Source organism: Salmo salar, chromosome 25, assembly GCF_965601325.2.
Source record: "Salmo salar chromosome 25, fSalSal1, whole genome shotgun sequence".
NCBI lineage: Eukaryota > Metazoa > Chordata > Actinopteri > Salmoniformes > Salmonidae > Salmo > Salmo salar.
In genome coordinates this window covers 46,882,916-46,899,371 of record NC_138315.1, presented here as the reverse complement: position 1 = coordinate 46,899,371, position 16,456 = coordinate 46,882,916, and the positions used below count along the sequence as shown (strand labels likewise).

The window sequence follows — 16,456 nt, the reverse complement described above, 5'->3', positions numbered from 1 at the left end:
CGGCAAGCGGTACCGGAGCGCCAAGTCTAGTTCTAAGAGGCTTCTAAACAGCTTCTACCCCCAAGCCATAAGACTCCTGAAATGGCTACCCACACTATTTGCATTGCCCCCCCCCCCTCCACACCACTGCCACTCTCTGTTGTCATCTATGCATAGTCACTTTAATAACTCTACCTACATGTACATACTACCTCAACTAACCGGTGCCCCCGCACATTGACTCTGTACTGGCACCCCTCTGTATATAATTGTTATTTTTTAATGCTGCTCTTTAATTACTTGTTACTTTTATCTCTTATTCTTATCCGTATTTTTTGGAAACTGCACTGTTGGTTAGGGTCTCGTAAGTAAGCATTTCACTGTTGTATTCGGGAACATGTGACTAATAAAATTTGATTTGATTTTGATTTGATGTCCAAGTAGATTTAAGTCAAATCTCTACTGTCTTCTTGGAACACCGACTGTTTTCTTGGTAAGCATCTCCAGCGTAGATTTGACCTTGTGTTGTAGGTTATTGTCCTGCTGAAAGGTGTATATTTTTATTGCGGAGTCACTACAATGTTGATCTATTCACAGTTTTCTTCTATCACAGCCATTGAACTCTGTAGCCATTTTAAAATCACAAATGGCCTCATGGTAACATCCCTGAGCAGTTTCCTTCCTGTCCTGCAACTCAGTTCAGAACGATGACTGTATCTTTGATGTGTCTGAGCGGTTTAATACATAATCCGCAACATAATTATTAACTTGACCATGCTTAAAGATATATTCAATGTCTGATTTGTTATTGTTGCCCATCTACCAATCCCTGCCCTTCATTATGAGGCTTTCGAGAAGCTCCCTTGTCTTTGTGGTTGAACCTGTGCTTGAAATTCAATACTTGACTGAGGAACCTTACAGATGTTGTATGTATGGCGGACAGAGGAAGGGTTAGTCATTAAAAAATCATTTCAACCCTTATTATTTCACACAGAGTGAGGTCAGAAAAGTATTCATACCCCTTGACTTATTTGTATGTGCATTTATTATGGATCTCCATTAGTTCCTGCCAAGACAGCAGCTACTCTTCCTGAGGTCCAGCAAAAATAAGGCAGTTACAGTGCATTCAGAAAGCATTCGGGCCCCTTCCCGATATTATTATTATTATTATTTATAAATTTGCAAACATTTCTAAAAACCTGTTTTTGCTTTGTCATTATGTGGTATTGTGTGTAGATTGATGAGGATTTAAAAAAAAAATCCATTATAGAATTAGGCTGTAACGTAACAAAATGTGGAAAAAGTCAAGGGGTTTGAGTACTTTCCGAATGCGCTGTATATACAATTTTAAAAAACCTTGTTTTGGTTGTAATAGTGTTATATTGGTGTAGGGTTGGTTGTTGCTGCATTTTTTTTTTTATCCCTTTTTTATTTTTGTATCACAAATGTAATGTGATTGCGCACTCACTAACGCGGCGACGTGCACAAACAACGTGCGAACGTCATAATACCGAGGAAGAAGAAAAGAGCCAATCTCATGACAGGCCCATGGACTCCACCCTGCAAAAAAAACGGTTTGCAGGGTCTGGTAAATATTTCACCGATGTGTTGAAAGAATCTGGGCAACACCCTATCACCAAACCCACACATCCTGTACAGACTAGCCACTAATTCTTCCTGCTCCTGCATCGAAACAAAATGGCGACGGGTGGTTTATCTCGGGAGCATTTTATCTGCTCTGTCTGTCTCGATGTCTTCTCCAACCCCGTCACTATTCCCTGTGGACACAACTTCTGCCAGGGATGCGTACAGGCCTACTGGAACAAAGGGGAGTGCAGCTGCCCTCTGTGTATGAGACAGTTCGTTCAGAGACCTGAGTTGGCCATGAACCATGTTCTAGACACCCTGTCCAACACTCTCAGACTGGAGGAGCCACATCCTGAACCAGCGAAAATCTCCATTCCTCCCATGAACATGGCAGGGAAGTTTACAGCTATAGCTGAAGATCTGGCCCAGCCAAGAGATGTGAACATATTATGTGATAAACATGGTCAACCTCTGTCTCTGTTCTGCCTGGATGATAAGGCTCTGGTCTGTGCTCAATGTGTCTCTCTGGGTCATAAGACCCACAAAACCACACCTGCAGAGGAACAGATCTCCCAAATCAAGGTAAGGAGAGAAATTACTATGAATAATGACCAATCATTACTCTGGAGTCTAATATCTACTATAACTTTAAACTGCAGTATCTCTGGGTGCAACTTTTTGCGAGTAAAGGAAATGTCCTGAATTTACAGCAGAGACTGCTAAAAGAGCTGCTTGCCAGAAAGAACAATGTGTGCGCAGTAAAGACTGAGATCCTCAAAGCAAAGAACACCATGGAGTCATTCAAGGTACGGTACTAACCAGGTTTCCATCCAACCTTTTAATGCGAGTGAAGTACATGTTGGATAAAATGTTTTAATGACAGGCCTGATGGAAACAGAACATTTTTCTGTAAACTTTCCAAATGTCAACAAAACAAAATGCTTCAGACAAGGTGGGATCTTTTTGTGTCGGTAAAATGAATTATGCTAGAAATGTCGGTGGAAACTTTTTTTATGCGCAAATAATGATATAATAACCATCATATAAAAGTAAACTTGGAGTCAAGCGTTGACATGTTGTGTGGTCCTCCCACTACGACTCGTCGGCAAGATGAGAATCTGTCGCCAATTGGATGGAAACCTAGCTACTGATTTATGTATTTGTACTTACATTAAAAAGACTGTGGATGAGTTGAGCCACAGTGAAATGTCATGGTTACAGAGTTCTTTCCATCTACAAACCATCTGATTCTATTCTAGAAGATGATTACGAGAGCCATTTGATATATAATAGGAACCTTTGTAACACATAAAACTGGTTATTGGGAGGAAGATGAACTAAACAAGTGCAAGAAACAAACACTAGAAAACATCCACTGTGTCATGTCTTTTTTTCCTGTCACCTCTTTCTGTCAGATCTCTGCCAGTCTTCAGAAACAAGAGCAGCAGACAAATTTCACAATGCTGATCTCAGCCATCACAGAGGGGCAGAAACAACTGATGGCCTCAATAGAGGAGAAAGAGAAAGAGATGCTGCTGAAAGCGGAGAGTGAGGTACAGAAGATGGAGAAGAGATTCATGAGCTTGGAGGATGAGGTCACTGGGATGGAGCTCACATTGCAGGGTGAAGAACCTGGGAGGTTGCTTCAGGTGAATTTACACTTTCTGTCAACAAATATTTACCAACTCGAGCCCAAAAGCCATGTCAAAAGTCGACGTTGAGCTGACATCTGGACCTTAATCTTGATGAAGGTTACAATTGGAAACATGTTTTTTTTGTCATGACAATGAAGCAGTTCTAGGATCAACTTCCACTGTTCTCCAAAAGTGGTTAACTATCCTCCTCTTTTCAGGATTACAATGCCCTGCAGAAAGGCTCAGTAGATGCATCTCCATACTGTGTCAGTCTGGACCCAGAGGAGAGACTTGTTCAGGCAGGAGAACTCAGAGAGATGCTCCACATGGAGGTGGAAAGGATCTGGAAGGGTCAGTACATTCATTTAATAAGTACCGTGTAATTAGACTATTGACAATAATTCAGGAAGAGAAACTGCAGCTATTCATATAAACATCATTGTTTTCCATGACTATTTATTCTATCCACAGACCAAGGTTCTGCCGCTAGGACACGTTTATGTGTAGATCCCACAGCTTCTAGGTCTTCACTGTCAACACTGAAACAATGTAAGTATAATGAATCTGATTTAATTTTAACATGATGTTATATTCACTTTGTGCAAGTCTCTGGTATTGAGCAATACTTCCATGTAGTCTAACGGTTCAGTACTAGACATACAGAATACTGATATCAGAGCCTATTGTGTACAGCTGACACACAACACTAATCAAACTGTCGGAGTGGGTAAAACTCCACAATAGGATCTCGCACAACAGTTCTGGTTTTAATAGCTGGGTGCTCTGTCGTATCTGGCACTGACCTCAAATTAAATCCCAAATTCAAGAACATTTGGAAACGACGACACTCAAAATAGTTTTTTTTTTTTTATTACTTAATGGCGTTAACTCATTTCACTTTTTTATTTCCTGCTGGGCAGGCAGACGCGTTTCGGCAGTTACGTCTTCATCAGAGCATCTAAAGATGTGCCAAACTTATTGTATATATTTTTTTATATGCAGGTGCCTAGGTAATATTTACAATTACCTCACTTGTGTGAGGGCGGCGCAAAGTGGTGAACATTAGTGAACCATTAGTGAACCAAAGTGGCAAACATTAGTGAACCAATAATTGTTACAATATATATATATATATATATATATATATATATATATATATATATATATATATATATATATATATACACTGCTCAAAAAAATAAAGGGAACACTTAAACAACACAATGTAACTCCAAGTCAATCACACTTCTGTGAAATCAAACTGTCCACTTAGGAAGCAACACTGATTGACAATAAATGTCACATGCTGTTGTGCAAATGGAATAGACAACAGGTGGAAATTATAGGCAATTAGCAAGACACCCCCAATAAAGGAGTGGTTCTGCAGGTGGGGACCACAGACCACTTCTCAGTTCCTATGCTTCCTGGCTGATGTTTTGGTCACTTTTGAATGCTGGCGGTGCTTTCACTCTAGTGGTAGCATGAGACGGAGTCTACAACCCACACAAGTGGCTCAGGTAGTGCAGCTCATCCAGGATGGCACATCAATGCGAGCTGTGGCAAGAAGGTTTGCTGTGTCTATCAGCATAGTGTCCAGAGCATGGAGGCGCTACCAGGAGACAGGCCAGTACATCAGGAGACGTGGAGGAGGCCGTAGGAGGGCAACAACCCAGCAGCAGGACCGCTACCTCCGCCTTTGTGCAAGGAGGAGCAGGAGAAGCACTGCCAGAGCCCTGCAAAATGACCTCCAGCAGGCCACAAATGTGCATGTGTCTGCTCAAACGGTCCGAAACAGACTCCATGAGGGTGGTATGAGGGCCCGACGTCCACAGGTGGGGGTTGTGCTTGCAGCCCAACACCGTGCAGGACGTTTGGCATTTGCCAGAGAACACCAAGATTGGCAAATTCGCCACTGGCGCCCTGTGCTCTTCACAGATGAAAGCAGGTTCACACTGAGCACATGACAGACGTGACAGAGTCTGGAGACGCCGTGGAGAATGTTCTGCTGCCTGCAACATCCTCCAGCATGACCGGTTTGGCGGTGGGTCAGTCATGGTATGGGGTGGCATTTCTTTGGGGGGCCGCACAGCCCTCCATGTGCTCGCCAGAGGTAGCCTGACTGCCATTAGGTACCGAGATGAGATCCTCAGACCCCTTGTGAGACCATATGCTGGTGCGGTTGGCCCTGGGTTCCTCCTAATGCAAGACAATGCTAGACCTCATGTGGCTGGAGTGTGTCAGCAGTTCCTGCAAGAGGAAGGTATTGATGCTATGGACTGGCCCGCCCGTTCCCCAGACCTGAATCCAATTGAGCACATCTGGGACATCATGTCTCGCTCCATCCACCAACGCCACGTTGCACCACAGACTGTCCAGGAGTTGGCGGATGCTTTAGTCTAGGTCTGGGAGGAGATCCCTCAGGAGACCATCCGCCACCTCATCAGGAGCATGTCCAGGCATTGTAGGGAGGTCATACAGGCACATGGAGGCCACACACACTACTGAGCCTCATTTTGACTTGTTTTAAGGACATTACATCAAAGTTGGATCAGCCTGTAGTGTGGTTTTCCACTTTAATTTTGAGTGTGACTCCAAATCCAGACCTCCATGGATTGATAAATTGGATTTCCATTGATTATTTTTGTGTGATTTTGTTGTCAGCACATTCAACTATGTAAAGAAAAAAGTATTTAATAAGATTATTTCTTTCATTCAGATCTAGGATGTGTTGTTTAAGTGTTCCCTTTATTTTTTGGAGCAGTATATATATATATATATATATATATATATATATATATATATATATATATATATATATATATATATATATATATATATATATATATATATATATATAATCTCACACATTTGAGAATTGCGGTGTATTTAGTTACTTCCTATTGCACACTACAGTCTACAAAAATAGATGTTTTGGTGTATAAAAAAATAAACATCTGATAGAAAGATTGTGATTGAATATAGGAAATTATACATATTGCATAAGCATTGAAAATACAGTGCAGCTATATAATCTATAAAAAAAGGTCTGAATGAGAAATCATCATGTAGACCTCGAGGATCCATGTTTTTATATTGATAGATTAAATACCATCTCTCATTGTGAGAGCATTTTAGGGAGGTTACCCTCTCTAATAGGTGTGACCTTTTCTAGGCCCACAAAGCATAAAGAGGACGGTGGGCTGTGTTTGCCTTCTAAGTAGTGTTTTACCATAGCATATTCAATATTAACATTAACGATGACTGTATTTAAGTATTCTTGACTGAATCAACAGATGAAAAAACCATCACCTTGGATCCCAATTCTGTCGGGAGACATACCTGGCTATCTCCTGACATGACCAGTGCTAAGAACACAGCCCCACACATCCAGCCCCACACCCCCCACCCTGAGAGGCTCAAACAGAGTAACATGGTGAGGGGCACTCAAGGCTTGAGTAGTGGCTGCCACTTCTGGAAAGTGAACTTTAGGAATCTTCCCAGTGGATCACAGGAGGACTCTTATTATGAGGTTGGGGTGATGTACAAGGAAAACGCTGGCAAAATGAAGGAGAGTTGGCGCATACGGTTTTCCACCTCTCAGTCTATGCCATATGTTGAGGCATATTCAGGTGAGACGGTTCATACCATAACCACTGGTAACAAGTTTCTTAGCAGCATTCATATGTATTTAGACTATGACTCTGGAATCCTTGCTGTGTACAGTAATGTATCAAATATTGTAGTAAATACACGTAAAAGTAACTTAGATAATGCAGTAAATCGTGTTTACTCTTTCAACACCAAATTCAGTGAACCTCTGTACCCCATGTTTGTAATCCCTAAAGGGGCAGATATTAGGTTAAATTAGGGGACCCAAATGATGAAGTTACCCATCTGTAGATTTATAGTCCTCTGAGCAGAAATCATGGAACGGTTATATAATCTAAAATGTTCATTTGGAATACAATCAGTTTTTTTGTACACTGTTAAAAGTAAAATGTCACAATTGATAGTTGTGTACTTATTAAGCATGATGCTTGCTGTGACTGCACAGAAAATAGTACTTTATCTCATTAATGTATTAAAAGATGAATATCTTGTTTTAGCTTTTTGTTGGTAAATTTTTTTTCTTCACTTAACATACATTTTCTGCAGTGTCAGATTGCTGGGTGGGTGAGGGTTTAAAAAACACAACAGAAAATGTGCACTTGATGAAATTGATGGATTGAAATATCAATAAAATGCAATGTAACAAAAAGTATTTTCATTCTTTAACCCTGTTGTGTTTTATTAACACATATTAAAAGTGTTCTATACTGAGTATATTTGTTGAAATATCAAGCTACGTCTCTGAAAGGTATGTTTCAAATGTAAACCTCATCCTGAAGAGGGCTCCAGAGTGGCGCTGCGGTCTAAGGCACTGCATCTCAGTGCAAGAGGCGTCACTACAGTCCCTTATGGCGGCGCACAATTGGTCTTGGGTTGGTTGGGGTAGGCCGTCATTGTAAATAAGGATTTGTTCTTAACTGACTTGCCTATTTACATTTTCAAGAGTGGGGGTTGGGGGGGGGGGGGGGGTGTTGGCAGGTGGCCTAGTGGTTAGAGCGTTGGGCCAGTAACCGGAAGCTTGCTGGATCGAATCCCCGAGCTGACAAGGTAATAATCTGTCGTTCTGCCCCTGAACAAGGCAGTTAACACACTGTTCCCTGGTAGGCGTCATTGTAAATAAGAATGTATTCTAAACTGACTTGCCTAGTTAAACGGGATATATAGTGTAACAGCAGTGCCCTCTGCTGGTAGTTTAGTGTATTTCTTCCATCCTAATTGTACAGCACCCCTGGAGCAAACATCGACAGATTCTTGATTTTTTTTCCCCCCCAGTATTCAAACCAGCAACCTTTCGGCCCAACACTCTGACCTTGAGGCTACCTGCCCCCCCCCCCCCTCAATGTGAACCGTTGAAGTGGTGAGATATTATCACTTTAGAGTTCTGGGTTACCTAGGTTACATACTGCTGTGCATATTCTTTCCTCTGTATAGAAATAAGTCAACATAATGGAAACACTGAAGTAAATTAGGGATACAAAGGATTTTGAAAGAAGGTGTTTCCATCTCAACATGCTTAGTCATGTATAAAAATACCCAGTTGACCATTATGTTTGCAAACAGAGATCAGTGTCTTTGAAATAGGAGGTTTAAAGTATGTGTGTGTGTGTGTGTGTGTGTGTGTGTGTGTGTGAGAGAGAAACATATGCGCGCACACACAGTCACCAGATCCCAGCCCAGTTCTCAGTACATTGCGCAGACAGGAATAAATATCTCTCTGGGAAGCAGAAGGGAAGATGGGTGTGTTTCATGATTAACGACTCACGGTGTAATTCTAGGAACATACAGGAACTCAAGTCCTTTTGTTCACCCGAGGTATAATACCTCACAATTTAAATGGCGACCGTATTATCTCCCAAGAGAATTCTCCTCCGTCATCGCCACGGCCATTAACATCCCACCTCAAGCCGATATCTTGACAGCACGCAAAGAACTTCACTGGACTTTATGCAAACTGGAAACCACATATCCTGAGGCTGCATTTATTGCAGCTGGGGATTTTAACAAAGCAAATCTGAGAACTGCAGAAGTTCTATCAACATATTGACTGTACTACTCGCGCTACTAAGACTCTGGACCATTGCTATTCAAACTTCCAGAATGCTTACAAGGCCCTCCTTTCGGAAAATCTGATCACGACTCCATCTTGCTCCTCCGGTCCTATAGGCAGAAACTCAAACAGGAAGTACCCGTGGTTCGTACTATTCAACGCTGGTCTGACCAATCGGAATCCATGCTTTAGGATTGTTTTAATCACGTAGACTACTTATTTCCCTCATTAAAATGCAAATCAATTTATAACATTTTTGACATGCGTTTTTCTGGACTTTTTTGTTGTTATTCTGTCTCTCACTGTTCAAATAAACCTACCATTAAAATTATAGACTGATCATTTCTTTGTCAGTGGGCAAACGTACAAAATCAGCAGGGGATCAAATACTTTTTTCCCTCACTGTATAAGGAAGTGAATAGGAGATGTAGTACCCACTGTGACTATTAAAACCTACTCTAACCAGAAACCGTGGATAGATGGTAGCATTCGCGCGAAACTGAAAGCGCGAACCATCGCCTGTAACCATGTTAAGGTGACTGGTAATATGGCAGAATATAAACAGTGTAGTTATTCACTCCACAAGGCAATCGAACAAGCTAAACGTCAGTATAGAGATAAAGTGGAGTTGCAATTCAAAGGCTCAGACACGAGACGTATGTGGCAGGGACTACACACAATCATGGACACAAAAGGAAAACCAGCCACGTCTCCGAGACTGAATTCTTGCTCCCGGACAGGCTAAACACATTCTTTACGCGCTTTAAGCATAACACAGTGCCACCGATGCGGCCCACTGCCAAGGACTGTGGGCTCTCCTTCTCTGTGGCCGATGTGAGTAAAACATTTAAACGTGTTAACCCTCGCATGGCTGCCGGCCCAGACGGCATCCCTAGCCGGGTCCTCAGAGCATGCGCAGACCAGCTGGCTGGTGTGTTTACGGGCATATTCAATCTCTCCCTATCCCAATCTGCTGTCCTCACATGCTTCAAGATGGCCACCAATGTTCCTGTACCCAAGAAGGCAAAGGTAACTGAACGTAATGACTATCACACTGTAGCACTCGCCTCTGTCATCATGAAGTACTTTGAGAGACTAATCAAGGATCATATCACCTCTACCTTACCTGCCACCCTAGACCCACTTAAATTTGCTTACCACCCCAATAGATCCACAGACGATGCAATCGACCATCACTCTGCACACTGCCCTATCCCATCTGGACAAGAGGAATACCTACCTAAGAATGCTGTTACCTACCTAAGCATTCAACACCATAGTACCCTCCAAGCTCATTATTAAGCTCAAGGCCTTGGGTCTGGACCCGGCCCTGTGCAACTGGGTCCTGGACTTCCTGACGGGCCGCCCCCAGGTGGTGATGGTAGGAAACATCACCTCTACTCCGCTGATCCTCAACAATGGGGCCCCACAAGGGTGCGTGCTCAGCCCCCTCCTGTACTCCCTGTTCACCCATGACTGCATGGCCAAGCACGCGTCCAACTCAATCATCAAGTTTGAGTGTGGTGCCTGGAAAAAAACCTCTCACTCAACGTCAACAAAACAAAGGAGATGATCGTGGACTTCAGGAACAGCAGAGGGTGCACCCCCCTATCTACATCGATGGGACCGCAGTGGAGAAGATGAAAAGCTTCAAGTTCCTTGGTGTACACATCACTGACAAACTGAAATGGACCACCCAAACAGACAGTGTGGTGAAGAAGGCGCAACAGAGCATCTTCAACTTCAGGAGGCTAATGAAATTTGGCTTGTCACCTAAAACCCTCACAAACTTTTACAGATGCACAATTGAAAGCATCCTGTTGGGCTGTATCACCGCCTGGTACGGCAACTGCACCACCCTCAACCACAAGGCTCTCCAGAGGGTGGTGCGGTCTGCCCAACGCATTACCTGGGGCAAACTACCTGCCCTCCAGGACACCTACAGCACCCAATGTCACAGGAAGGCCAAAGATATCATCAAGGACATCCCCCCGTTATCATCCAGAAGGCGAGGTCAGTACAGGTGCATCAAAGCTGGGACCCAGAGACTAAAACCAGCTTCTATCTCAAGGCCATCAGACTGTTAAACAGCCATCACTAGCACATTAGAGGCTGCTGCCTATAGGCATAGACTAGAAATCACTGGCCACTTTAAGGAATGGAAACTAGTCACTTTAATAATGTTTACATACCTGGCATTACTCATCTCATATGTATATACTGTTTTCTATACTATTCTACGGTAACTCATTCACTTAATGTTTACATATCTTGCGTTACTCATCTCATACGTTGTCACGTCCTGACCAGTATTTAGGTATTATTTGTATTATATTTGGTCAGGACGTGGCAGAGGTATATTTGTTTTGTATGGTGTTTTTTTTTGTGTGTGGTGTAGAGGGGTGTTTTATTTATGTGTTCCTGGGTTTTGGGTGTATGTTCTGGGTTAGTATGTTCTAGGTTAGTTTTTCTATGTGTAGGTTTGGGTGCTGGACTCTCAATTGGAGGCAGGTGTTTCTAGTTGCCTCTGATTGAGAGTCCTATAAGTAGGTGTGTGTTTGGTTTGTAGTTTGTGGGTAGTTATCTTTTGCATTGCTCTCTGTTCAGCCTGTGAAACTGTCATCTGTCGTGTTTATTGGTTTTTCGTGTACATCATATTTAAATAAAATGATGTGGAGCACGCAACCCGCTGTGTATTGGTCTGACAGTGATTTTGAGATGAAGGTGAAGATTGTGACATATGTACACTACCGGTCCAAAGTTTTAGAACACCTACTCTTTCAAGGGTTTTTCTTTATTTTTACTGTTTCCCCATGGAACATCCTGTTTATACAATACCAGTCAAAGGTTTGGACACAACTCATTCAAGGGTTTATTGTTAATTGTACTATTTTCTACATTGTAGAATAATAGTGAAGACATCAAAACTATGAAATAACACATATGGAATCATGTAGTAACCAAAAAAGTGTTTAACAAATAAAAAAATATTTAAGATTCTTCAAATAGCATTCTCTCAACCAGCTTCACCTGGAATGCTTTTCCAACAGTCTTGAAGGAGTTCCCACATATGCTGAGCACTTGTTGACTGCTTTTCCTTCACTCTGCGGTTCAACTCATCCCAAACCATCTCAATTTAGTTGAGGTCGGGGGTTTGTGGAGGCCAGTTCATCTGATGCAACACTCCATCACTCTCCTTCTTGGTAAAATAGCCCTTACACAGCCTGGAGGTGTGTTGGGTCATTGTCAATTTGAAAAACAAATGATAGACCCACAAAGCCCAAACCAGATGGGATGGCGTATCACTGCAGAATGCTGTGGTAGCCATGCTGGTTAAGTGTGCCTTAAATTCTAAATAAATCACAGACAGTGTCAACAGAAAAGCAACCCCACACCATAACACCTCCTCCTCCATGCTTTACGGTGTGAAGTACACATGCGGAGATCATCCGTTCACCCACACCACGTCTCACAAAGACATGGCGGTTGGAACAAAAAATCTCCAATATGGACTCCAGACCAAAGAACAAATTTCCACCGGTCTAATGTTCATTGCTCGTGTTTCTTGGCCCGAGCAAGACTCTACTCATTATTAGTTTCCTTTTGTGGTGGTTTCTTTGCAGCAATTCGACCATGAAGGCCTGATTCACGCAGTCTCCTCTGAACAGTTGATGTTGAGATGTGTCTGTTATTTGAAATCTGTGAAGCAATTTCTGAGGCTGGTAAATCTAATGATCTTATCCTCTACAGCAGAGGTAACTCTTAGTCTTCCCATCCTGTGGCGGTCCTCATGAGAGCCAGTTTCATCATAGCGCTTGATGTTTTTTTGCAACTGCACTTGAAGACACTTTCAAAGTTCTTGAAATGTTCCATATTGACTGACCTTCATGTCTTAAAATAATGATGGACTGTCGTTTCTCTTTGCTTATTCGAGCTGTTCTTTCCATAATATGGACTTGGTCTTTTACCAAATAGGGCTATCTTCTGTATACCCCCCTACCTTGTCACAACACAACTGATTGGCTCAAATGCATTAAAAAGGAAAGACATTACACAAATGAACTTTTAAGAAGGCACACCTGTTCATTGAAATGCATTCCAGGTGACTACCTGATGAAGCTGGCTGAGAGAATGCCAAGAGTGTGCAAAGCTGTCATCAAGGCAAATATATTTTGATTTGTTTAACACTTTGGTTAGTACATGATTCCATATGTTATTTCATAATTTGAATGTCTTCACTATTATTCTACAATGTAGAAAATAATAAAAAATAAAGGAAAAACCCTTGAATGAGTAGGTGTTCTAAAACCTTTGACCGGTAGTGTATATACTGTATTCTATACTATTCTGCCTTATCTCAGTCTGTTTCGCTCCGACATCTCTCATCCACATGTATATAGTTTTAATTCATTCCTACTTAGATTTGTGTGTATTGGGTTTATGTTGTGTCATTTTTTAGATATTACTTGTTAGATATTACAGCACTGTCGGAGCTAGAAGCACAAGCATTTCGCTACACCCGCAATAACATCTGCTGATCACGTGTATGTGACCAATATCATTTGATTTGATTTGATCATTTATGGGATATTGTGGAGCTGTGCCTGAGACAGCATTTTCCACCAGCATCAACAGAGTTCCAGAATCTTTGTCAAGGTGCATTGAAGCTGTTCTGGCTCGTGGTGGCCCAACTCCCTATTAAGACACTTTCTGTTGGTGTTTCCTTTATTTCGTCAGTTACAGTGGTTCTTCCTTTAAAAGTTGCGTCATACTGCAGCACAGCTTGCAGGGTGCCACAGAATTCTATGGCACGTTATTTATGTGTCAGCCATTGTTGCCATTAATGCCAGTTAACTTCTTGGTGACAGGGGGCAGTATTCAGAAATTCAGATGAATACGTGCCCAAATTAAACTGCCTGCTTCTCGGGCCCAGAAGGTATGATATGTATAGTACTAGTAGATTTGGATATAAAACACTCTGAAGTTTCTAACACTGTTTGAATGATGTCTGTGAGTATAACAGAACTCATATGGCAGGCAAAAACCTGAGATAAAATCCAACCAGGAAGTGACCTGTAGTTTTTCTATCTAATCCCTATTCAAACTACAGTGTCTGTGGGGTTATTTTGCACTTCCTTAGGCTTCTATTGGCTGTCAACAGTCTTTAGAAACTTGTTTCATGCTTCTACTGTTACTGGGCAGAGAATAGGAGCTCAGTCAATCAGTTGACTGCCTGGAACCAGTGAGTTGTTTACTGCGCGAGCACGTTGGCGCGCCGCTCCTTCTTTTTCCTCTGTAATGAATATGCTATTGTCCGGTTGGAATATTATCAAAGATTTATGTTAAAAAGACTCTAAAGTTTGATTGTAAACATCGCTTGACATGTTTCTACAAACGGTAATGGAACTATTTGACTTTTCGTCTCTGGTTCTGCGCTCGCTTATGCCTTTGGATTAGTGATCTGAACTCGTGAACAAAACTGAGGTATTTGGACATAAATATGGAGTTTGTCGAACAAAAAGAACATATCTTGTGGGAGTCCTGGGAGTGCATTCCGATGAAGATCAGAAAAGGTAAGGGAAGATTTATAATACTAATTCTGAGTTTAGTTGACTCCAGAACTTGGTGGGTAACTCTATAGCTTGCTTTAATGGCTGAGCTCTGTACTCAGAATATAGAAAAATGTGCTTTCGCCGTAAAGCTATTTTAAAATATGACACAGCGGTTGCATTAAGGAGAAGTGTATCTATAATTCTTTCAATAACTGTTGTACATTTTTATCAACGTTTATGATGAGTATTTCTGTAAATTGATGTGCTCATTCACCGGAAGTTTTAGTGGGAATACATTTTCTGAACATCACGCGCCAATGTAAAATGGGGTTTATGGATATAAATATGAACTTTATCGAACAAAACATACATGTATTTTGTAACATTGAGTCCTGGGAGTGTCATCTGATGAAGATCATCAAAGGTTAGTGATTCATTTTAGCTGTATTTCTGGTTTTTGTGACGCCTCTCCTTGCTTGGAAAATGGCTGTGTGGTTGTTCTTGTTTAGGCGCTGTCCTAACATAATCTAATGTTATGCTTTCGCTGTAAAGCCTTTTTGAAATCGGACACTGGTTGGATTAAGGAGCATCTTGTCTTTAAAATGGTGTATAATACTTGTATGTTTGAGAAATTTGAATTATGAGATTGTTGTTGTTTTGAATTTGCCGCCCTGCTATTTCACTGGCTGTTGATAGTGTGTACCACGGGTGGGATGCTAGAGAGGTTTTAATGCCTGTTTAATCCCAGAGAGGTTTTAACTTCTATGGGCTAGGTGGGACGTTAGTTTCCCACTCTATTCAACAGCCAGTGGAATCGCGTGGCACGAAATACAAATACCTCAAAAATGCAATAATTTCAATATTTCAAACATACGACTATTTTACACCATTTGAAAGATAAGACTCTCGTTAATCTAACCACACTGTCCGATTTCAAAAAGGCTTTACAGCGAAAGCAAAACATTAGATTATGTTAGGAGAGTACATAGACACAAATAACCACACAGCCATTTTTCAAGCAAGCATATATGTCACAAAAACCCAAAACACAGCTAAATGCAGCACTAACCTTTGATGATCTTCATCAGATGACACTCCTAGGACATTATGTTATACAATACATGCATGTTTTGTTCAATCAAGTTCATATTTATATCAAAAAACAGCTTTTTACATTAGCATGTGATGTTCAGAACTAGCATTCCCACCGAAAACTTCCGGCGAATTTACTAAATTACTCATGATAAACGTTGACAAAATACATAACAATTATTTTAAGAATTATAGATACAGAACTCCTTTATGCAATCGCTATGTCAGATTTTAAAATAGCTTTTCGGCAAAAGCACATTTTGCAATTTTCTGAGTACATAGCTCAGCCATCACGGCTAGCTAATTTGACACCCGCCAAGTTCGGGGCAAACTAAACTCCGAATTACTATTATAAAAATTGGATTACCTTTGCTGTTCTTCGTCAGAATGCACTCCCAGGACTGCTAATTCCACAACAAATGTTTTTGTTCCAAATAATCCATAGTTATGTGCAAATACCCCCGTTTTGTTCGTGCGTTCAGGTCACTATCCAAAGGGTAACGCGCGAGTGCATTTTGAGACAAAAAAATTCAAAATGTTCCTTTACCGTACCTAGAAGCATGTCAAATGCTGTTTAAAATCAATTTTTATGGTATTTTTCTCATAAAAATAGCGATAATATTCCAACCGGACAATGCTGTATTCATTCAAAAAGGAAGAGAAAAAATGGCGAGGTCTCGTGAACGCGCATTTCCTATCTCTTAGCCACTAGGCAGTCCACTGACAAACTGTGCTCCTGTTATCTGCCCGGAGACAGGAGATGCGTCAATCCGCTTTCTGAACGCTTTAGAGAGCCAATGGAAGCCTTAGAAAGTGCTACATAACCCCACGGGCACTGTAGTTTCGATAGAGAAGCAAAGGGAGAACTACAAATTCGCAAACAGGCCACTTCCTGCATGGAATTTTCTCAGGTTTTTGCCTGCCATATGAGTTCTGTTATACTCACAGACACCATT

The 16,456-nt window shown here is 41.5% G+C and overlaps 1 protein-coding gene across 1 annotated transcript; it reads left to right on the top strand.

Moving 5' to 3' along the window:
• The first annotated feature begins 1,536 nt into the window (after positions 1 to 1,536).
• LOC106580607 (E3 ubiquitin-protein ligase TRIM11) lies at positions 1,537 to 7,541 on the top strand. The gene is made up of 6 exons (XM_045707662.2): positions 1,537 to 2,148; positions 2,277 to 2,372; positions 2,982 to 3,215; positions 3,419 to 3,551; positions 3,672 to 3,749; positions 6,494 to 7,541. The coding sequence occupies exons 1-6, from the start codon at positions 1,678 to 1,680 to the stop codon at positions 7,066 to 7,068; spliced, it is 1,587 nt and encodes a 528-aa protein (XP_045563618.1). The 5' UTR covers positions 1,537 to 1,677; the 3' UTR covers positions 7,069 to 7,541.
• The last annotated feature ends 8,915 nt before the right edge of the window (positions 7,542 to 16,456 follow it).

Coding starts and splice junctions, on each gene's coding strand:
- LOC106580607 (XM_045707662.2), top strand. CDS start 1,678: ATGGCGACGGGTGGTTTATCTCGGGAGCATTTTATCTGCTCTGTCTGT. Junction 3,552..3,671: donor GGTGGAAAGGATCTGGAAGG/GTCAGTACATTC, acceptor TTCTATCCACAG/ACCAAGGTTCTGCCGCTAGG. Junction 3,750..6,493: donor ACTGTCAACACTGAAACAAT/GTAAGTATAATG, acceptor CTGAATCAACAG/ATGAAAAAACCATCACCTTG.